At 45.5% G+C, this 23,362-nt stretch overlaps 1 protein-coding gene across 1 annotated transcript in view; it reads right to left on the bottom strand.

The window, feature by feature from the left end:
- LOC123998426 (carbohydrate sulfotransferase 8-like) overlaps positions 1–23,362 on the bottom strand; it is a 131,153-nt gene that overhangs the window by 95,282 nt on the left and 12,509 nt on the right. Inside the window, exon 2 of the mRNA XM_046303503.1 lies at positions 17,009–17,235. Within this exon, the coding sequence (XP_046159459.1) occupies positions 17,009–17,207 (199 nt within the window). The 5' untranslated portion in view covers positions 17,208–17,235. The remainder of the gene's footprint in view (positions 1–17,008; positions 17,236–23,362) is intronic.

Raw genomic sequence — 23,362 nt, 5'->3', positions numbered from 1 at the left:
TTTGGTTTTGGCTACAAAACATATAGGAATTTAGAATTCCACTAACACTTCCACTTAAGTTGGATTTATGATATAGTCCTCTTGAAAATAACCATTCTCAGTCCTCTTTAAAGTGAACTCTGTGGTAAAAAAAAAAGAGCAAAAGAACTCGGCTTTGAACGAGGACTCAACTCTTTTGCCAGTTCACTTATTCTGTGGACCAAGTCCTCTTTGCATTCACATTGCTATGTTTAGAAAGGAACGAAGGTCTTTTTCTAACATGCGCTCTGGGTTTTTACAAAGTGCAAGACAAGACAGCTAGATATACCTACTTACATTTTGGAAGCTAATAGATTGTGTTTAGTTAAACTATGAGAAATAGTCATTGTAGTCAGAAGATACTATTAACATGTACATTTGATTGGTAACAGAATAAATAGCAATAGAATAACTGCAGAATATATGATTCTGTAATTTAAAATTGTACACCCAAGGTAGGCTACTCCCCCTTTAAGAACTAGAATCAATTTTGTACCCTATGTTGTGATTCTCACCAAATACAGTGCCTTCGGAAAGTATTCAGACCTCTTGATTTTGTTAGGTTACAGCTTTATTCTAAAACTGATTATATATTTTTTCTCTCATCTATCTACATACATTACCCGATAATGACAAAGCAAGAACAGGTTTTCAGAAATGTTTGCTAATTTACATAAGTATTCAGATTCTTTACTCAGTACTTTGTTGAAGGACCTTTGGCAGCGATTACAGCCTCTGGTCTTCTTGGGTATGATGCTACAAGCTTGGCACACCTGTGTTTTGGGAGTTTCTCCCATTCTTCTCTGCAGATCCGTTCAAGCTCTGTCAGGTTGGATGCACAGATATTTTCAGGTCTCTCCAGAGATGTTGGATCGGGTTCAAGTCCTGGCTCTAGCTGGGCCACTCAAGGACATTCAGAGACTTGTCCTGAAAACACTCCTGCGTTGTCTTGGCTGTGTGCTTAGGGTCGTTGTCCTGTTGGAAGGTGAACCTTCATCCCAGTATAAGGTCCTGAGTGCTCTGGAGCAGATTTTCATCAAGGATCTCTCTGTACTTCGCTCCGCTCCACTTTGCTTCGATCCTGACTTGTCTCCCAGCCCGGGCCACTGAAAAACATCCGGACAGTGAGATAATGCCACCACCATGATTCACCGCAGGGATGTTGCCATGTTTCCTCTAGAAGTGACACTTGGCATTCAGGCCAAAGTGTTCCATCTTGGTTTCATCAGACCAGAGAATCTTGTTTCTCATAGTCTGAGAGACTTTATGTGCATTTGGCAAACTTCAAGCTGGCTGTCATGTGCCTTTTACTGAGTAGTGACTTCTGTCTGGCTATTCTACCGTAAATGCCTGATTGGCGGAGTGCTGCAGAGATGATTGTCCTTCTGGAAGGTTCTCCCATCTCCACAGAGGAACTCTAGAGCTCTGTCAGAGTGACCATCGGTTCTTGGGCCTTGGTCTGGGAGGTGACCTTCTCCCCAGATTGCCCAATTTGGCCAGGTGGCCAGCTCTAGGAAAAGTCTTGGTGGTTGCAAACTTCTTCCATTTAATAATGATGTAGGCCATTGTTCTTGGGGAAATCCAATGCTACAGAAATGTTTTGGTACCCTTTCCCAGATCTGTGCCTCGACACAATCCTGTCTCGCTTCTCTACGGACAACTCATGGCTTTGTTTTTCCTCTGACATGCACTGTCAACAGTGGGATCTTATTTGAACAGTTGTGTGCCTTTCCAAATCATGTCCAATCAATTGGATTTACCACAGATGGACTCCAATGAAGTTGTAGAAACAGCTCAAAGATAATGTCGGGGTAGCCCAGTGGTTAGAGAGTTGGGCCAGTAACCAAAAGATTGCTAGATCAAATCCCAGAGCTGACAATGTAAAAATCTGCCATTCTGCCCTGGAACAAAGCAGTTAACCCACTGTTCCTAGGCTGTCATTGAATATAAGGAATTATTCTTAACTGACTTGCCTAGTTAAATAAATGTAAAAGATCAATTGAAAAAGGATTCACATGAGCTCAATTTTGAGTCTCATAACAAAGGTTCTGAATACTTACGTAAATAAGGAATTCGTTTTTTAAATTTTCAATACATTTGTAAAAATTTCAACAACAAAAAAATTCCGCTTTGTCATTAGGGCTATTGTGTGTCGATTGCTGACGATAAAAAAAAATGTCATCCATTTTAGAATAAGGCTGTATCATAACAAAATGTGGAAAAAGTCAAGGGGTCTGAACACTTTCTGAAGGCACTGTATATTGTCTTCTCACACTTTTCGAACCCCACAATCAATAAACCGCTTATGACTCTCTCTTAGCATATAGGTCACTTATTGCAAACAAACGGTGTCTCCCGACCCCTCCTGTCTCAGCCTCCAGTATTTATGCTGCAGTAGTTTGTGTCGGGGGGCTAGGTTCAGTCTGTTATATCTGGAGTACTTCTCCTGTCTTATCCGGTGTCCTGTGTGAATTTAAGTATGCTCTCTCTAAATCTTTTTCTATTTTTCTTTCTCTCTTTTTTTCTTTCTCTCAGAGGACCTGAGCCCTAGGACCATGCATCAGGACTATCTGGCCTGATGACTCCTTGCTGTCCCCAGTCCACCTGGCCGTGCTGCTGCTCCAGTTTCAACTGTTCTGCCTGAGGCTATGGAACCCTGACCTGTTCACTGGACGTGCTATCTTGTCCCAGACTTGCTGTTTTCAACTCTCTAGACACAGCAGGAGCGGTAGAGATACTCTGAATGATTGGCTTTGAAAAGCCAACTGATATTTACTCCTGAGGTGCACCTTCGACAACCACTGTGATTATTATTATTTGACCCTGCTGGTCATCTATGAACATTTGAACATTTTGGCCAAGTTCTGTTATAATCTCCACCCGGCCCAGCCAGAAGAGGACTGGCCACTTCTCATAGCCTGGTTCCTCTCTAGGTTTCTTCCTAGGTTCTGGCCTTTCTAGGGAGTTTTTCCTAGCCACCGTACTTCTACACCTGCATTGCTTGCTGTTTAGGGTTTTAGGCTGGGTTTCTGTACAGCACTTTGTGACATCAGCTGAAGTAAGAAGGGCTATATAAATACATTTGATTGAAAAATGTATTGAAATAATCTGAACTAAAAACCACACATTATGGAGTTTCTGTGCGTCCTTGAAAATCACCAATCAATATCCAAAAACAGCACACATATTTTTCCACGAACCTGCACATCATCGTCTCTCTTTTGCGGCACCAATGTGAGGGTTTATGGCAGGGGAAACAGTGAGGCAGTAGTCTAGTCTGTGGTGTGGGAATAATGACAAGCGAACCTAGGGAGCTTTGCGTTCACATTGCCTTAAAGGGAACCGGACCGCGGAATTCAAGCAAACCGAACTTAGACCACCTCTAAAGATGGTCTCAGTTCGGGTCGCTTTGGGGGCTCTTTTGAGGGACTGAGTTCTTTTGGAGTGTTCACACTACACAAAAAACTTAAGCAACCTGAGTTCTAAGGTCACAAAAATTGTCTGAAATTATGTCATTGATGTCAATGGATGACTAAGTAAAAATGTGATTTAAGTAGAAGTTAGGTGTTGCACCTATGTGAGCTGGGAATAGGATTTAGTTCTGTGATCTGTGTCTCTTCTGCAAAACGGATAGGGAGTGTTAATAAAAACATCTCTTTCTCTGTCATTGCTGTTCAGTGTAACTATGTTTGGGACATTTTATTGTCACCTCTCCTTTCTCTTTGTGCAACTGCCACTCTCCCTTGTATTTCATGTAGTTAAAAGGGGGGAGGGGAGTGGTGGAGACTATTTGCCCACTGGCATCCTGATGTTCTATTCTCTCTCTGTGGGTGGCTTGTCCCAGACATTGCTGCTAACGCTGTGTCGCTAATAAGTAGTCTGGAGCAGATGTCATGATCAAACTTGTCTGGAATAAAAGCAGCATAAGGGAAGTAGCATGTATATGCATCTTTCCCTAGACTAGAGCAGCATGTCAACAGAGACATCAAACTGACATTTTGATGTAAACTATGCCAACTCTTCCAGTCTGCCTGGAGATTTTCTGAATGTCTAAATGATTGAATTAATGACTGATGTGAAAAATGTTGAAGGAATTGTATAATCTCCCACCCAGACTGGGTTGTCAACACAACCCTGTCACAGTCTACTTGAAACTAAGTTCATTTAAAAAAAAACTAAAACATGTAATAATTTAAAACTAGTTTGTGATATGACATACAGTAACAGTCAAAGCTTTGGACATACCTACTCATTCCAGGGTTTCTTTATCTTTACTATTTTCTACATTTCAGAATAATAGTGAAGACATAAACTATGAAATAACACATATGGAATCATGTAGTAAACAAAAAAAGTGTTAAACAAACACATTAAGAAGGAAGGAAACTCCACAAATTAACTTAACAAGCACACCTGTTAATTGAAATGCATTCCAGGTGGCTACCTCATGAAGCTGGTTGAGAGAATGCCAAGAGTGTGCAAAGCTGTCATCAAGGTAAAGGGTGACTACTTTGAAGAATCTAAAATCTATTTGGATTTGTTTAACACTTTTTTGGTTACTACATGATTCCATGTGTCATTTCATAGTGGATGTCTTCACTATTATTCTACAATGTATAAAATAGTACAAATAAAGAAAAATCCTTGAATTTGTAGGTGTTAGTGGGAATCCCATACATAAGGAAAACCTGCTGGAACATACACTCCACGAATTCCATGCAGTAGGTTTGATGAGAAAGAGAAACCAGACACATATTTGAAAAATGGCCTACTATGACAAGGATAGTGGTGTTACCAGAGGATTCAGGAAGGTCTGTGATGAAGTCAACGTCTATGTTGGACCAGGGTCTGTGAGGGTTTGGCAAAGGCTGAAGCTTCCCGAAGGGAGATGACAAGGGCTTTTGGTTTGGGCACAGACTGGACAGGAGAGTATGTAATCCCTTACGTCAGATGCCAGTGAGGACCACCAGAAGTTCGGTGGTTCGTGTAATGCCCAGATGTCCTGACCCCAAGGACGTGTGACACCATTGCATCAGTTGGGGTCTAACAGCTGCTGGTAAGTAACTCTTCCCAGCTGGTGTCTCAGAAGGAGCCGGGTCTGAGGTTTGGGCTTCTTGTATGGCAGAGTGAACCTCTCACTGTACTGGTCCCATAATGCAAGAGGAAGGATGGGTGTAGGGTCTGAGTTACTGGTCGGAAGGTCAAACTGGCGGGAGAGAGCATCAGCTTTTACAATTCTTTCCAGGGATGTAAGTAACATGAAAATGGAAGCATGTGAAGAGAGCGGGCTTGTCTGGAGTTTAACCTCTTGGCCCCTCTGATATAGTCCAGATTACGATGATCTGTTAGGACAAGAAAGGGATGTTATGCGCCCTTCAACCAGTGGCGCCACTCCTCAAGGGCCAGGAGTTCTGTGCCCCACATCGTAATTCCTCTCAGTGGAGGATAACTTCCTGGAGAAGAAGGCACAGGGATGTGATGTGGGAGGGGTTCCCACCTGCTGAGAGAGTATGGCTTCTACTCCTACTTTGGAGGCATTCACCTCCAGGGGTGAAAGGAAGGGTCTGATCAGGTTGGCGAAGGACAGGAGCTGAGGTGAAGAGGCATTTCAAGTTGTGGAACACAGTCAGGACGGTATCAGTCCATTGAAGGGTCTGGGTCTTTTGGCTGGTAAGGGCAGTGAGGGGGCGGCAGTAGAACTAAAGTTCTGAATGAACCGGCGATAGTAGTTGGAGAACCAATTGAAACGTTGGAGTTCCTTAACGGTGGTGGGTTTGGGCCAGTTACTTACGGCAGTGACTTTGTTCTCATCCATGCTGACCTCTCCAGGTGTCAGTACGAAACCGAGGAGGTTTACCGAGGTTACATGGAAGGTGCTCTTTTCAGTCTTCACATAAATATTATGTCAAGGAGCCGTTGAAGAAGCTTTTGCACATGCTGTATGTGTTCCTTCAGGGAGTTGGAGTAAATCAAGATGATCATATCCTAGAAAACCTCATTCATAAAGGATTGGAAGACGGCAGGGTGCGCTCGTAAGGCATCACCAGGTATTCGTATTGCCCTCGAGCGGTGATAAAGGCCGTCTTCCATTCGTCGCCTTCACGTATGCAGACAAGGTTATATGCACTCCACAGGTCGAGTTTAGTATAGGATAGATGTTGGCTGGGCCCACTTGTTCAAGGGTCACTGGATCAGAGGGAAATAGTTATTGACCGTGACGTCATTCAGGGAACGATAATCAATACATGGACGGACACCACTGTCCTTTTTTCCAACGAAGAAGAAGCTAGACGCAGCCGGGGAAGAAGAACGGATGAAACCTTTTGAGTGATTCATCAATGTAGTTCTCCATTGCCTCATTTTCCCGGGATAGATAGGGGGTAAACACGGCCCGTCTGTGGTGACATTCCAGGGAGTAAGTCAACAGCACAGTTTCCTGGGCGATGTGGTGGCAGAGTGGAGGCCTTGATTTTGCTGAAGACATTGCTGTTCTGGGGGAATTCAGATGGTATGGTGGGTGGCACTGCAGAGAGTCCTCAATGGTGGTGGCTCTGCAGGGTAGGCTGAGACAACTGGAGAAGCAGGTAAAAGACCAGGACAGTAGTTCACCTTGTTTCCACGAGATGGCAGGGTCGTTTGGGGGATGAGAGTTCCATGAGTTGAATGGTTTTGGTGTGAAAGACTCCAATCTGGAGGATAACGCTCAGTATCAGGTGCGTAATGGAGCCTGTGCCCAATGGCTGCCTGTCCAGGGTGTTAATCCTTAAGGGAGGGGTGACAGGTGTCAGATCAATGTCAAACTCTTGTACTAGCTGGTGATCTTATAAAATGACCTGCTGTTCACAAATCTATCAAGCCTTCTACGTACTTGGTAACCCGCTTCAAGGTTATCAATACCGGGATGGAGAATTGCTTCTGGGAGATATTTAGAAATAAGGACACACCTACCTGCATGGCAGCGGAGGGACCCTTCTCATCTCTCCGAGGGGGGTGAACAGGGCAATGGCTGAGTAGATGATCTTTCCCACCACAGTATAGGCAGAGCCCTCCTTGGATGCGCTTGATGTTCGATACACGGGAGAAGAGCTTGGCCCAACTGCATGGGCTCTGGAAGACTTGGACGGGATGACGGAATCATGAAAAGAGAAGGTGTCGGGTTCCTGGGTGGCAGAGTTCTTCAGCGGTCGGCGATGAGGTGGTCAATGGAGATGGACATAAGAATGTATTGATTTAAATCCTGAAGGTCACCTCTACAGGCCAGCTCCGCCTGAAGTTCCCTGTTGAGTCCTCTTCAGTAAACGGTAAATAAAGCAACCTCACTCCATCCACTCCCTGCAGCCATGGTGCGGAACGCGAGGGCATAGTCGGCAGCCTCACTCCATCTACTCCCTGCAGCCTTGGTGCGGAACGCGAGGGCATAGTCGGCAGCCTCACTCCATCTACTCCCTGCAGCCTTGGTGCGGAACGCGAGGGCATAGTCGGCAGCCTCACTCCATCTACTCCCTGCAGCCTTGGTGCGGAACGCGAGGGCATAGTCGGCAGCCTCACTCCATCTACTCCCTGCAGCCATGGTGCGGAACGCGAGGGCATAGTCGGCAGCCTCACTCCATCTACTCCCTGCAGCCTTGGTGCGGAACGCGAGGGCATAGTCGGCAGCCTCACTCCATCTACTCCCTGCAGCCTTGGTGCGGAACGCGAGGGCATAGTCGGCAGCCTCACTCCATCTACTCCCTGCAGCCTTGGTGCGGAACGCGAGGGCATAGTCGGCAGCCTCACTCCATCTACTCCCTGCAGCCTTGGTGCGGAACGCGAGGGCATAGTCGGCAGCCTCACTCCATCTACTCCCTGCAACCTTGGTGCGGAACGTGAGGGCATAGTCGGCAGCCTCACTCCATCCACTCCCTGCAGCCATGGTGCGGAACGCGAGGGCATAGTCGGCAGCCTCACTCCATCCACTCCCTGCAGCCTTGGTGCGGAACGCGAGGGCATAGTCGGGAGCCTCACTCCATCCACTCCCTGCAGCCATGGTGCGGAACGCGAGGGCATAGTCGGCAGCCTCACTCCATCTACTCCCTGCAGCCTTGGTGCGGAACGCGAGGGCATAGTCGGCAGCCTCACTCCATCCACTCCCTACAGCCTTGGTGCGGAACGCGAGGGCATAGTCGGCAGCCTCACTCCATCCACTCCCTGCAGCCTTGGTGCGGACCGCGAGGGCATAGTCGGCAGCCTCACTCCATCTACTCCCTGCAGCCTTGGTGCGGACCGCGAGGGCATAGTCGTCAGCCTCACTCCATCTACTGCCTGCAGCCTTGGTGCGGAACGCGAGGGCATAGTCGGCAGCCTCACTCTATCTACTCCCTGCTTCCTTGGTGCGGACCGCGAGGGCATAGTCGGCAGCCTCACTCCATCTACTGCCTGCAGCCTTGGTGCGGACCGCGAGGGCATAGTCGGCAGCCTCACTCCATCTACTCCCTGCAGCCTTGGTGCGGACCGCGAGGGCCTAGTCGGCAGCCTCACTCCATCTACTGCCTGCAGCCTTGGTGCGGACCGCGAGGGCCTAGTCGGCAGCCTCACTCCATCTACTGCCTGCAGCCTTGGTGCGGACCGCGAGGGCATAGTCGGCAGCCTCACTCCATCTACTCCCTGCAGCCTTGGTGCGGAACGCGAGGGCATAGTCGGCAGCCTCACTCCATCTACTCCCTGCAGCCTTGGTGCGGAACGCGAGGGCATAGTCGGCAGCCTCACTCCATCTACTCCCTGCAGCCTTGGTGCGGAACGCGAGGGCATAGTCGGCAGCCTCACTCCATCTACTCCCTGCAACCTTGGTGCGGAACGCGAGGGCATAGTCGGCAGCCTCACTCCATCCACTCCCTGCAGCCATGGTGCGGAACGCGAGGGCATAGTCGGCAGCCTCACTCCATCCACTCCCTGCAGCCTTGGTGCGGAACGCGAGGGCATAGTCGGGAGCCTCACTCCATCCACTCCCTGCAGCCATGGTGCGGAACGCGAGGGCATAGTCGGCAGCCTCACTCCATCTACTCCCTGCAGCCTTGGTGCGGAACGCGAGGGCATAGTCGGCAGCCTCACTCCATCCACTCCCTACAGCCTTGGTGCGGAACGCGAGGGCATAGTCGGCAGCCTCACTCCATCCACTCCCTGCAGCCTTGGTGCGGACCGCGAGGGCATAGTCGGCAGCCTCACTCCATCTACTCCCTGCAGCCTTGGTGCGGACCGCGAGGGCATAGTCGTCAGCCTCACTCCATCTACTGCCTGCAGCCTTGGTGCGGAACGCGAGGGCATAGTCGGCAGCCTCACTCTATCTACTCCCTGCTTCCTTGGTGCGGACCGCGAGGGCATAGTCGGCAGCCTCACTCCATCTACTGCCTGCAGCCTTGGTGCGGACCGCGAGGGCATAGTCGGCAGCCTCACTCCATCTACTCCCTGCAGCCTTGGTGCGGACCGCGAGGGCCTAGTCGGCAGCCTCACTCCATCTACTGCCTGCAGCCTTGGTGCGGACCGCGAGGGCCTAGTCGGCAGCCTCACTCCATCTACTGCCTGCAGCCTTGGTGCGGACCGCGAGGGCATAGTCGGCAGCCTCACTCCATCTACTCCCTGCAGCCTTGGTGCGGAACGCGAGGGCATAGTCGGCAGCTGAATTGCATCCTTGTTGAAGTTCTATGAGGAGGTCTCCTCTAGGACTATCGGAAGGAGAGTGATCGAATACCACTTTGAAGAGGGTGTGGAAATGGGTCTCGGATCTGAGTTCTGTGCTGCTGGCAGGGTTTTGCCTGTGAGTAGAGACAACAAAATCCACCCTGTTCTTGTCGGTGGCGAACTTCGTGGGGTTGTGCTCACTGTATTTTTATTTCTCCGTTATTTTACCAGGTAAGTTGACTGAGAACACGTTCTCATTTACAGCAACAACCTGGGGAATAGTTACAGGGGAGAGGAGGGGGATGAATGAGCCAATTGTAAACTGGGGATTATTAGGTGACCATGATGGTTTGAGGGCCAGATTGGGAATTTAGCCAGGACACCGGGGTTAACACCCCTACTCTTACGATAAGTGCCATGGGATCTTTAATGACCTCAGAGAGTTAGGACATCCGTTTAACATCCCATACGAAAGACTGCACCCTACACAGGGCAGTGTCCCCAATCGCTGGGGCATTGGGATCATTTTTAGACCAGAGGAAAGAGTGCCTCCCACTGGCCCTCCAACACCACTTCCAGCAGCATATTTGCTGCATTGTATCAGAAATCCCTGACATTTCCCAGGCGAAACGTCATATTTTCCAGGCATGGGTATGAACGAAGGGGGGCTATGGGTTATGATTCCTGGCATCGGAGGAGTAGGGATAGGCTGGCGGAGAAGATGGCAGATTTCCTCCATATTCTCCTCTTGCTGGGTTAGGCACCGCTGTAGCTCCGCTGAATCCATTCTGTTTTTAGGTGAGGTATTCTGTAATGAATATTCAGGGAGAAAAGTTGTAGGTCCATGCGCAGAACGCGGCAGATGTCTATTAAGCCTTCGCAGAAGGCAGGAATCGTGGTCACAGGCAATGGACAAACACAGGTAGGTATTCAAAAACAAACAATACCTCACAACCATACAAATAGAAAGAACTGAACTAAATAGGGAGCTGATGAGACCAGGTGAGAAACGAACACAGGTGAAATCAATGAACAAAAATTAAAGACAGGGCTACCAGAACACAAAGAAACAGGGCTACGTTCCAGAACACAAAGAAACAGGGCTACGGTCAAGAATACAAAGAAAAAGAACACAAGGTTGACTAAGAAAAGAAAAGCAGAACCTTACAGTATGGGGTGCATTTTCCTGACATGGTTTAGGTCCACTTGCAGAATCTATATCAAGGAAGCTGTTCTGGCAGCTCGTGGTGGCAGAGCACCCTTTTAAGACACTTTATGTTGGTGTTTCCTTCATTTTGGCAGATACAGTACTTATATGTGCTTGTGGTAAAACTTACTCCAGTTATTTTTTGTAATCTATTGATCCTCTGTGGCTTAATTATGCTCTCTGGTGTATTTTGAACATTGAGAGCGGACTCCCGTGGTTGGATAAAAATGATAATAATACAAAAATTACATTATTTCTAATTTAATTTGTTTTGCATCTTGGGCCCCCTACGGGCTTGGGCCCAGCCCCCGACTCACACAATTGACCAGTCACATTTATTTAGTATGCAGTTTTTTTTTTAAAGTTGTTAATCAGTTACCCAAACAAGAAAGGGCCCCCCAGTTCAGGTGAGCAGACACCTTGGCGGTTGATTTGTGAGTTGCCCGTCTTGCCTGCTCCCATACATTATAATTATTTGTGACTAATTTCTATACAGGTAAACCAGAAAAGCAACATCCCTGATTGGCAGATGAGTGGCAACCCTGATTAGAAACACCTGCTGCTCATCGGTTGAACAATTGTTTACAGACAGATTATTTCACTTTTCCAGTGGGTCAGAAGTTTACATACACTAAGTTGACTGTGCCTTTAAACAGCTTGGAAAATTCCAGAAAATTATGTCATGGCTTTAGAAGCTTCTGACAGGCAAATTGACATCATTTGTGTAAATTGGAGGTCTACCTGTGAATGTATTTCAAGGCTTACCTTCAAACTCAGTGCCTCTTTGCTTGACATTATTTTAAGAATGTGAAATGTCAGAATAATTAGTAGGGAGAATGATTTGTTTCAGCTTTTATTTATTTCATCACATTCCCAGTGGGTCAGAAGTTTTACAAAAACAGTTTGAATTGGAACCAAAGGGTTCTTCAAAGGGTTCTCCTATGGGTACAGCCAAAGAACCCTTTTAGGTTCTAGATGGCAACTTTTATGCTAAGAGTGTACAGCCACTAGTCACAGTAGCCAGGCAGGCAGTAAGTCACTGCTGTCTGTGTTCCCCAGGGTTGTTGAGTGTCCTCCCTACGGTGCCTCCAGAAAGGCAGCACACCGAGTCATGACCTTGCTAACCTGGTGCAACAGGCCCATTCCATACAATGCTCCCTCACTGTCTGTTTGTCCATTTCTTTTAATGAGATCTCCTTGCAAAGACAGGTCATGACACAGTATCGAAAAAACAAAGTGTCCTACTATACACACTTTGTTTTGGCCTAACCTCATGAGGCAAGTGAACCACAATCTTAATATTATCAGTTGCTCTCAGCCAATCATCAGTCATTTGTGTAAGTGCCGGACATGTTGAATGCCCTTCCCTATATGCGTTCATTTGTTCATTTGTTTACTGTGAAATAGCATTGTACTTTGTCAAACATACTTTTTTCCAAAAGTGTAATAAGGGTTGGTGACAGGCCAGCTGTTTGAGCCTTTAAAGGGTCCTTTGCTTTTCTTGGGTAGCGGAATGGTCATCTGAGGGAGGTGGGTCAAGCAGGGAGATAAAGTCTGTAGGCAGTCGAAGAACCCTTTTGCTTCCCTGTGTGGAATGGTTACTGCCAAGCAACCATTAGCCTCAATCTTGAACTGTGTGGATTGAAAAGACTACCTCCATTGTGTGGGCTCACAAATCCCTGGATCGAGGTGGGTTTAGTTCTAAACAAAACTGAGTTTATTCTCAACGTATTGTTACAGAGACATTTTCTAACAGGCGGACAGGCATAGAAATGCTCACATGTCTTGTCAATGTGAGAGAGTTTGCATTTGCTCAAGACACAGCAGCAGAATTGACAATTGATACCCTGGATGTAAACTCACGGCTTATCCCGAGAACGGCATAACAATGGCAAAAGAAAATAATGGGAATGTCACTAAAGATATTCAAACAGACTAGAATAAATATGCATTTCAATGTTCTTATCTTGAAGAGCAGGGTGTCTGCCAATGAAAGTGTATTGGGTAGGCTGCTGTTGGACCACCCCCGATGAACATTCATTAAATCTTGCCTTTCAAATTAGGGTTTAGCTTGCTGTGACATGTTTTTTGTTTTGACTCAAATAGGACACACATCACACGTCTCACACACCCATAGTTAAACTTTCAAATTGCATTAGGTCACTTCAGGGAGAGAATTCAATTTGTTGCACAGGGAGAATAGAGGGAGGGAGAGAGGACAGAGTGATGAACAGAGTGATGTGCAGGGAGAGAGTGAGATGGGGAGGGAGAGAGTGAGATGGGGAGGGAGATGTGGAGGAAGATGTGGAGGGAGAGAGTGAGATGGGGAGGGAGAGAGTGAGATGGGGAGGGAGAGAGTGAGATGGGGAGGGAGAGAGTGAGATGGGGAGGGAGATGTGGAGGGAGAGAGTGAGGACAGAGTGATGGACAGAGTGATGTGCAGGGAGAGAGTGAGATGGGGAGGGAGAGAGTGAGATGGGGAGGGAGATGTGGAGGGAGATGTGGGGGAGAGAGTGAGATGGGGAGGGAGATGGGGAGGGAGAGAGTGAGATGGGGAGGGAGAGAGTGAGATGGGGAGGGAGAGAGTGAGATGTGGAGGGAGAGAGTGAGATGTGGAGGGAGAGAGTGAGATGGGGAGGGAGATGTGGAGGGAGATGTGGAGGGAGAGAGTGAGATGGGGAGGGAGAGAGTGAGATGGGGAGGGAGATGTGGAGGGAGATGTGGAGGGAGAGAGTGAGATGGGGAGGGAGATGGGGAGGGAGAGAGTGAGATGGGGAGGGAGAGAGTGAGATGGGGAGGGAGAGAGTGAGATGGGGAGGGAGAGAGGGAAATGTGGAAGGAGAGAGATGTGGAGGGAGAGAGAGATGTGGAGGGAGATGTGGAGGGAGAGAGTGAGATGTGGAAATGTGGAAGGAGAGAGATGTGGAGGGAGAGAGAGATGTGGAGGGAGATGTGGAGGGAGAGAGTGAGATGGGGAGGGAGATGTGGAGGGAGAGAGTGAGATGGGGAGGGAGATGTGGAGGGAGAGAGTGAGATGGGGAGGGAGATGGGGAGGGAGAGAGTGAGATGTGGAGGGAGAGAGTGAGATGTTGAGGGAGATTTGGAGGGAGATGTGGAGGGAGAGAGTGAGATGTGGAGTGAGATTTGGAGGGAGATGTGGAGGGAGATGTGGAGGGAGAGGGAGAAAGAGAAGGACAAAAAGAAGCCAGGAAAGCTTTGATGTGATTTAATAACGAGCTCTACTGTCTCGGGCTCACCTCAGCTGAATGCAGCCATACCCACTGTTCACACCTTCTGTTTGAAAAGCCCCAATTTCTGAACAAGAGCCCTTCACAAATTTTTCAGCGCCATTGATAAGGTAACTACCAGTTAGCTACCCAAGGTAGTCTCTCATTAGACAACAAAAAAATATAGAAAGCCTGGCAAAATAAATTAATAGCATATGCTCTGGATGAGGGCTATTGAATAAAAAGCTATCAGTGTAAAATGAAGAGGTCATTTGAAAGAGATGCACTTCAGTAGCTTAGTAGATTCATTTGAATTAGCAGCAGAATTTGTGTGCTGTGAGTTGCAGTTTTTTTAAATACGATACTGAGTAGGCCTCCTTTGGAGAAAATAGAGGGGAAAGAAAGAGTGAAAGTGAGAAAAGAAATAGTGGTACTTCAAAATGCCAGTTGGATTATAAATTCTGCACAGTGCTGTTTTTACAAGCATCTCTGAAATTGAGATGTGCATTGATTCAATTAAAGAGGAACAATCATCCGAAACGGCATCTGAGTTATTATCACTCTCTGTAGTCTCATTGTGCACTTTCTTCCCTTCCTGAGAGCAGTGCAATCAATGATGTGCTAATCAATTAGAGTTTGGGGCTAGAGGATATCCAAGCTTGTCCTATAACCTATTCAAGCAGCCTAAGCCTAAATATCAGATAAATTCATGTGTAATACCAGAGTAACACTGTAACAATCATTGAGAGGAGACAACTATACTTTTAGCTCCCAACCTTGAAGTCAATATAGATTAATAAAGGATAGTGGTAGATAGACAATGAACTGAATTATTGTTGGTTTGAGTATTCATTAATAGGGTGGAGTTGCTCTCATACCTGTGTAGAACCACTAGCTGTGGTATTTCAAGAGGGCCAATGTCTGATGAAGGGTGAGGGAGTGGCAGGCTCAGGTATGAGTTAATCACTGTCATCTCACATCTCACCTCACCTCTCCTCAACCCCCACTCCTCTTCCTCACCTCCCCTTAGCCCCCCTCCTCTTCCTCACCTCCCTTTAGTCCCCTCCTTTTCCTCCCCTCATCTCTCCTTAGCCCAGACTCCTCTTCCTCCCCATACCTCTCCTCAGTCCCCACTCCTCTTCCTCCCCTCACCTCTCCTTAGCCCAGACTCCTCTTCCTCCCCTTACCTCTCCTCAGCCCCCACTCCTCTTCCTCCCCTCACCTCCCCTTATCCCCCTCCTCTGCCTCCCCTTACCTCCCCTCAACCCTCACCATATGGGCACAGGAGCCAAACAGATGTTTTGGGGATGATATTTTGGGCAGCCCACATTGACAGTTGACTCAGCTGTGAGTGAGAGAGTGAGGCCATACTGTACTGCCACTGGACTGATTACAGTATGTGTTTAATGAGTAGGACACTCCCTGGCCCCTTTCCTTACTGCACAGGAGTCAGACAGCAGACTGTAAAGGTGAAGGTCTGCCAAGATCATTGAGAAGTGTTCTAAGTAACACTAAAGACGTGGTGATCTGTTAAACTTGACTATGCAACTATGTGTGCTAGAAAGACGCTGAATTTACTCACTGGATTTACAGTCTGAGGGGTACAGGCGGTAATTATTTAACATTAGGTAAATCAGCTAGTGGCATGCTAATCATTTATTTGCAAACGAGCACATTTAGTCTCCAAGTTTGTTTACGTCTGGGTAATTTGATTTGTTTCTTTAGTATTTCATGAGTCAACAACAGAAGCATAACAACAACGGTTCTCCGACAGTGGAACCGCACTGCGCTCTAACTTTGACAATTACATACATTTCCTTACGTGGGGTTATATAATTATTGAACATCTACATTTGTTTAATGTATTTTGTCTGTGAAGGATTTCAAAAGCAATTTCCAATAAAGGCATTACAAACCAATTTCAGGGTACTGTGCGTTTCTCACTGATGATTCTCAAACAGAGGCAATTTAAACATGGCCTCTGATGTGTTGCTTATTCTATGCCGCTATATTGATCTGTGAAATGTAATTTACTAACTCGGCCATTTCCAAAACATGTTCTCTCCACTGAACGGCTTTTCAGCTTTTTCTGCCCAGCTTTTTTTTCCTTCTTTCTATTCCACAAACGAGGTGTGTCATTTCAACAACCTCGATGATAAAAATGCTGAGTGTTCAATAAAAAACGTCTAGAACGGGTTTAGCCTAATTGAAAAGAGAACGTATTTTAAAACATATTCTCTTCATTACTCCACATAAATCCCAACAATGAGAGGATAAATGCAAAGTCACAAAGCACAACAGTGAGCCAAATTCAATACCAGAGAGTTACAGTATATCCACTCTGTGTCTGTGTTTTATGTCACAGGTTTGTATCAGACCGCGAGTAGAATATAACAGCTCTGGAAATCTCTACTGTCTCCCAGTCCATAGCTGTTATCAGTAGAGACACTGTTGCCACAGAGATCATAGCATCCACTCACACCAGGTTGTGGACACAGTACAGCACAGCAGTATAGTACAGCACAGTACAGCTCTAGACAAACACAAAGATCTCCTCACAGGCTTAATAAAGATGACAGTTTTACTGGGTGTCTCAAGGGTTCTCTCAAAACTCATGACATTTTAAATGGCTTTTCAATCATGATTACTACTACTGTATTCTTATTGGCTTTCATTTATTGGACATTCACAACAACAAAAAACACAAAACAACCCACATTATCTGACATCAGTAAAACTACAATTACCACACCAACACAAAAAGTAGATAGGTAGATACCAGTATACTGTTGAATGCTCCTGCAGTGTTGTTGTGCAACGCTTCAACTCAAAGGTCTTCATCATGCAAGTTACTGGATGTGTGTACACCTCTTTGAAAAGCGCTGTAGACTAGTACACTGACCTGGGGTCTGTTGCTGGAGCATGTCTGAGAGGCCCTGGAGGTGGACTAGGAGGAGTAAGGACGCGGCCCCCAGGAGCAGGAGGAACCAGAGGGAACAGTAGAAGGAGCAGGGCAGCTTCATGGCCGACACAACCACCCTTCTCTTGCCACACAGAGCCTCCAGCAACCTACTGGTACTACTGCACTCCCCCAAGAGCATCCCTCCTCAGCCCTGCCACGGGAACCTGCTGTAGGGGGGAGTTAGAGTTAATTTACTTGCGGCATACTGTTTTTGAAAAGAAATGACAACAAGAAAACAGCAGAAAAACAAATAGACTAGTCATAATAAATACGTAATAGGTAACAAATGAATAACACCATGTATACAGATTACAAAAAGAGTGTAGTGAATTACACCAGAGATGACGAGAGGCAAAAGACTGTACAAAATGATTTAAAATAAATGGTTTATAACAGTAGAGAGCCTTTAAAAGCAGAGTGTACAGTAAGGTAGTGGTGAAATATGCTAATAAACCAGAGATCCAATTTAAACACAACTTAGATGGTAAAAAATATTTATTTGCTACAAACAGAGTGGCAGTGTGAATATTGTGAGTATTTTCACGGATTGGTGTCGGAAGCAGTGAGGATGGAGTCTGCAGAGAGAAGAGGTGGTTAGAGGAGCTGTTGCGTGAATGTTGTCATTACTGGCACGTGTGTGTGTGTGTGTGTGTGTGTGTGTGTGTGTGTGTGTGTGTGTGTGTGTGTGTGTGTGTGTGTGTGTGTGTGTGTGTGTGTGTGTGTGTGTGTGTGTGTGTGTGTGTGTGTGTGTGTGTGTGTGTGTGTGTGTGTGTGTGTGTGTGTGTGTGTGTGTGTGTGTGTGTGTGTACTCTCCAGGAGTCCTGAGGAGGAGCGTCCTGCTGACTACAGGCTTTCTGTTCCCAAGAGGCCATGTGGAGTACATCTGTCTCTCTGGAGCATGCTCAAAGAATAGCACTCAGCAGGTGTGGCAAGCTTCACAAATCAGGTGTCCACACACACACAAATACACAGACATACCTATGGAAGCAAGAATGCACTCACACACAAACAAACGTTCAGCTATGGGTGATTTGGATATCTCCTAAAACAAGACAATACCAGGTAAGAAATACACCCACTACACCTACCCCCATGCTTCATCATTTCTTGTTGTTGTTTTGGGTGTTGATTGCTTTTCCCTGAAATCTAACTACCCTCTTTCTCTTGTGGTGATTGCTTTTCCCTCTGGTCTAGCCCATAGATTAAAAGAGATAAAATAGGCATTCTGATTCATATCAATGTTCCTTTCATGGTGGAGGTACCTGCAGCCATTTGGTGTTGCGTTTGGCAATTACATCTGTTAAGTAAAAAAAAAAAAAAACAGAGTAAAAACTAACGGACAACTAGGAAAAGCTCAAACCAAGTTTTTTCACCCAATGGGTCAGACAGCTGAACAGACAAAGACATGTTCCCACCAGCACAAGTATTTATGATTGCGTGATTGCCTTTTCCCTCACTTAGTAACTCTCCAAGCCCATGGCTCATATCCACCCTTAATTGACCCCACCATATATATTCCTCCTATATATAAACATTCACTTCTGGTGTAGCAAGTATTTCAAATTACAACCCAATACAACCCTATTTGAATAGTAATTCCATACTGTTTAACATCACATAAACTTTGAAATTACTTATAAATGAATCAAAAATAAAACAGCAACAACAAAAAATAAAACATGATTGACATTCGCAGTTGATTTGTCAATTTACACCTCCGAGACTTATGGCCTCTGATCTATAAATCACACTGTGCACACTCTTATTTCCATCTCTCGTCGGACAACTGATAATGACATTTCAGATGGAATACATTTGCACATAAATCATTCCATCTAACCCATAACACATTAGTCACTACTGATAATCCACTTATATAGTTATAAACATACTAAAACATTCTATAATTTCAAACGCTATGGTTCAAGCCACTAAGAACATATGTTGTATGCCTAGAAAATGTATATTCTTAGAATTAAAATTAGACTTTTTGTTCACCAGGTTATGGTGTGGCACACAAATGTTATAATTCTATTTCATAATTTCCTCACAATACGTTCAAGCTATTTTTCAATTATTTTGTTCATTCAAATGAAATTTGCATAGTGCACTTACCCCTCACAGCCTTGTCGTCGAGAGGAAGGCTTTGACGAGGAAAATACACGTACTATCTCCTCCTGCTAATTAAGTAGCACCTGTGAACCGTCTCATATTCTTCCCAGCAGTAGGTTGTGTAGTTCATTTTCAATAATCAGACAGCAACCTGACCTGACCTCATAATATATCAATATAAAGAGGGTCTAATAAAATAATATAAATGGAAATGATATTGAAACGTGACTGAGTTGAACTCTGGTGTTATTTTGACTGCATTGTTTAATAATTATGATGATATAAAAAGAATGATGCATGATAATGAACTGTGATTAGAAACATTTGAGCTCAGATGAGGGGGGGAGTGATGAATGGCTAACAGTCTAACAAAGTTAGAATAAGAAGGTTCTGACAGACAGAGAAACACAATCCAGCCTGCAGCTCCACACCCACACTCAAATTAAATCAAATTGCAATCGTCACATACACTGTATAAAGCCGGTGTAAATTGTGCAGTGAAATGCTTATGTGTTATCTCCCAGAACAATGCAGTACATTAATCAATAAAAACAATAAGAGTCCAAAATATAAACTATTTTAAGCAATAAGAGATGTGGTGTCACGCTTACTCCTGCTCCCTCCCTCCGGCCCTCGAAGTCACCAGTCTACTAACCACTGGTCCTGGCAACCCACATTGCGCACACCTGGCAACCATCATTGCGCACACCTGCTCCCCATCATTATGCACACCTGCTCATCATTTTCTCCTTGATTTCTCAGCCTTTATTTAGCCCTTTATTTAACCCTGTTTATTATCTATGCATAGTCACTTTAACTCTACCTACATGTACATATTACCTCAATTACCTCGACTAACCTGTGCCCCCGCACATTGACTCTGTACCGGTATCCCCTGTATATAGCCTCGCTACTGTTATTTTAATGTGACAAATAAAATGTGATTTGATTGAAGTTGTCATCAGTCATTAGGTGGTATTGTTCTCTATCACCTTCAGTACGCTGCTTATGTTTGTTCTTGTTTATCCTTTCATTATTACACTGACCTTCTGCACCTGCTTCCTGACTCCTGGCGTATAAGTTACAGGTGATTTGCATAGTAATAATAGACTGTATTTACAAATATACTATAAAGTGGGTAGGGACTTCGTCACGCAGTAGAATAAATATACTGAGCAAACATATAAAGGCAACATGCAACAATTTCAGTTCATTTAAGGAAATCAGTCAATTGAAATAAATTCATTAGGTCCATTAGGCCTGGGAGGGCATAGGCCCAACCACTTGGGAGCAAGGCCCACCCAGCCATTCAGAATTTGTTTTTCATCACAAAAGGGCTTTATTATAGACAGAAACACTCCTCAGTTTCATCAGCTGTTCGGGTGGCTGGTCTCAGAAGATCCTGCCTATGAAGAAGCCAGATGTGATGGTCCTGGGCTGGTGTGGTTACACGTGGTCCGCGATTGTGAGGCCTGTTGTACGCACTGTCAAATTCTCAAAAATGACATTGGAGGCGGCTTATGGTAGAAAAATTAACATTCAATTATCTGGCAACAGCTCTGGTGGACATTCCTGCAGTCAGTATGCTAATTGCAAGTTCCCTCAAAACTTGAGACATCTGTGGTGGAAGTTTTGAGTGTGTGTGTTAACCCTAGCTGTCTCCCTGCACAGACCTGCACCTTAGAGTCCAGTTTTGTTGTGTGACAAAACTGGACATTTTAAAGTGGCCTATTATTGTACCCATCACAAGGTGCACCTGTGTAATGATCATGCTGTTTAATCAGCTTCTTGATATGCCACACCTGTCAAGTGGATGGATTATCTTGGCAAAATAGATATGCTCATACATTTGTGGCCAAAATTGGAGAGAAAGAATTTCTTTGTGTGTATGGAACATTTATGGGAGAGTTCTGAGTGTGTGTACTTGTGTGTTTACAGTATGTGTAAGTTTGTGTGTAAGGGTTGGATATTTGGGTAGTCAGTGCAAATCATCCTTAAAGTGCAGATAGTCTCTAAGGTGCAGGTCTGTGCAGGGAGACAGCTAGGGTTAACACACACACTCAAAACTTACACAAACTTACACAGGTATTGCTGCTGTTCTATTCGTCAAATCAGATCATGACTACGTACTCCTGCTCCCTGTTTACAAGCAGAATCTCAAACAGGAAGTACCCGTGACTCACTCCATTGAGAAATGGTCACCAGAATCAGAGATAGAATCAGAGATACAGGACTGCTTTGCTAGAGCTGATTGGAATATGTTTTGATTGGAATATGCCAAAAACATCGACGAGCTACCCACCTCCGTCACTGGCTTCATTAGGAAATTAATTTGCGACATTATCCCAACAGTGAAGACTCGCTGCTTCCCCAATCAAAATCCCTGGATTAACACTGAGGATGGAGCTAAACTAAAGGACAGGGCTACCGCACACAGAGCTATCACAGACAACCCTGAGGCTACGGCGGAGAACAGGAACAAGTACAGAGACGTCAAACGAGGAAAATAACAATATAGGAATAAAGTGGAATAATATTACATAGGCTCTGAAGCCCGCAGCATGTGGCAGAGGCTACAGTCTATTACGGACTACAAATGAAGACCCAGCCGTGATCAGCCCAACGATGCCTCTACCAGACAATCTGGACCTTCTCTTTCTAAAAATATCCGGCGCCATTGTTGCAACCCCTATTACCAGCCTGTTCAACCTTTCTTTCGTATCGTCCGAGATTCCTAAAGATTGGAAAGCTGCCGCGGTCATCCCCCTCTTCAAAGGGGTGACACCCTAGACCCAAACTGTTACAGACCTATATCCATCCTGCCCTGCCTATCTAAAGTCTTCGAAAGCCAAGTTAATAAACAGATCACTGACCATTTCGAATCCCACCGTACCTTCTCCGCTGTGCAATCCGGCTTCCGAGCCGGTCACGGGTGTACCTCAGCCACGCTCAAGGTACTAAACGATATCATAACCGCCATTGATAAAAGAGAGCTTCAATGCCATACAACACTCCTTCCGTGGCCTCCAACTGCTCTTAAACGCTAGTAAATCCAAATGCATGCTATTGAACCGTTCGCTGCCCGCAGCCGCCTGCCCGACTAGCATCACCACCCTGGACGGTTCCGACCTAGAATATGTGGACAACTATAAATACCCAGGAGTCTGGCTAGACTGTAAACTCTCCTTACAGACTCATATTAAACATCTCCAATCAAAAACCAAATCTAGAATCGGCTTTCTATTTCGCAACAAAGGCTCCTTCACTCACGCCGCCAAACTTACCCTAGTAAAACTGACTATCCTACCGATCCTTGACTTCGGCAATGTCATCTACAAAATAGCTTCCAACTCTCTACTCAGCAAACTGGATGCAGTCTATCACACTGCAATCAGTTTTGTTACCAAATAACCTTATGCCACCCACCACTGCGACTTGTATGCTCTAGTCGGCTGGCCCTCGCTACATATTCGTCGCCAGACCCACTGGCTCCAGGTCATCTATAAGTCTATGCTAGGTAAAGCTCCGCCTTATCTCAGTTCTTCGGTCATGATAACAACACCCGCCCGTAGCACATGTTCCAGCAGGTATATCTCACTGATCATCCCCAAGGCCAACACCTCATTCGGCCATCTTTCCTTCCAGTTATCAGCTGCAAGTGACTGGAACGAATTGCAAAAATTGCTGAAGTTGGAGACCTTTATTTCCCTCACCAACTTTCTGAGCAGCTAACCGATCGCTGCAGCTGTACATAGTCCATCTGTAAATAGCCCACCCAATTTACCTACCTCATCCCCATACTGTTTTTATTTAATTTACTTTTCTGCTCTTTTGCACACCAGTATCTCTACTTGCACATGTTCATCTGATCATTTATCACTCCAGTGTTAATCTGCTAAATTGTAACTTTTCGCTCCTATGGCCTATTTATTGCCTACCTCCTCATGCCTTTTCCACACACTGTATATAGACTTTCTTTTTACTACTGTGTCATTGATTTGTTTATTGTGTTATTGGCTTGTTTATTGTTTACTCCATGTTTAACTCTGTGTTGTTGTCTGTGTCACACTGCTTTGCTTTATTTTGGCCAGGTCGCAGTTACAAATGAGAACTTGTTCTCAACTAGCCTACCTGGTTAAATAAAGGTGAAATAAATAAAAAATGTAAAAGACGAAATAAAAT

The sequence above is a fragment of the Oncorhynchus gorbuscha genome, linkage group LG01 (assembly GCF_021184085.1).
Source record: "Oncorhynchus gorbuscha isolate QuinsamMale2020 ecotype Even-year linkage group LG01, OgorEven_v1.0, whole genome shotgun sequence".
NCBI lineage: Eukaryota > Metazoa > Chordata > Actinopteri > Salmoniformes > Salmonidae > Oncorhynchus > Oncorhynchus gorbuscha.
This window is presented reverse-complemented; position numbering and strand designations above follow the sequence as displayed.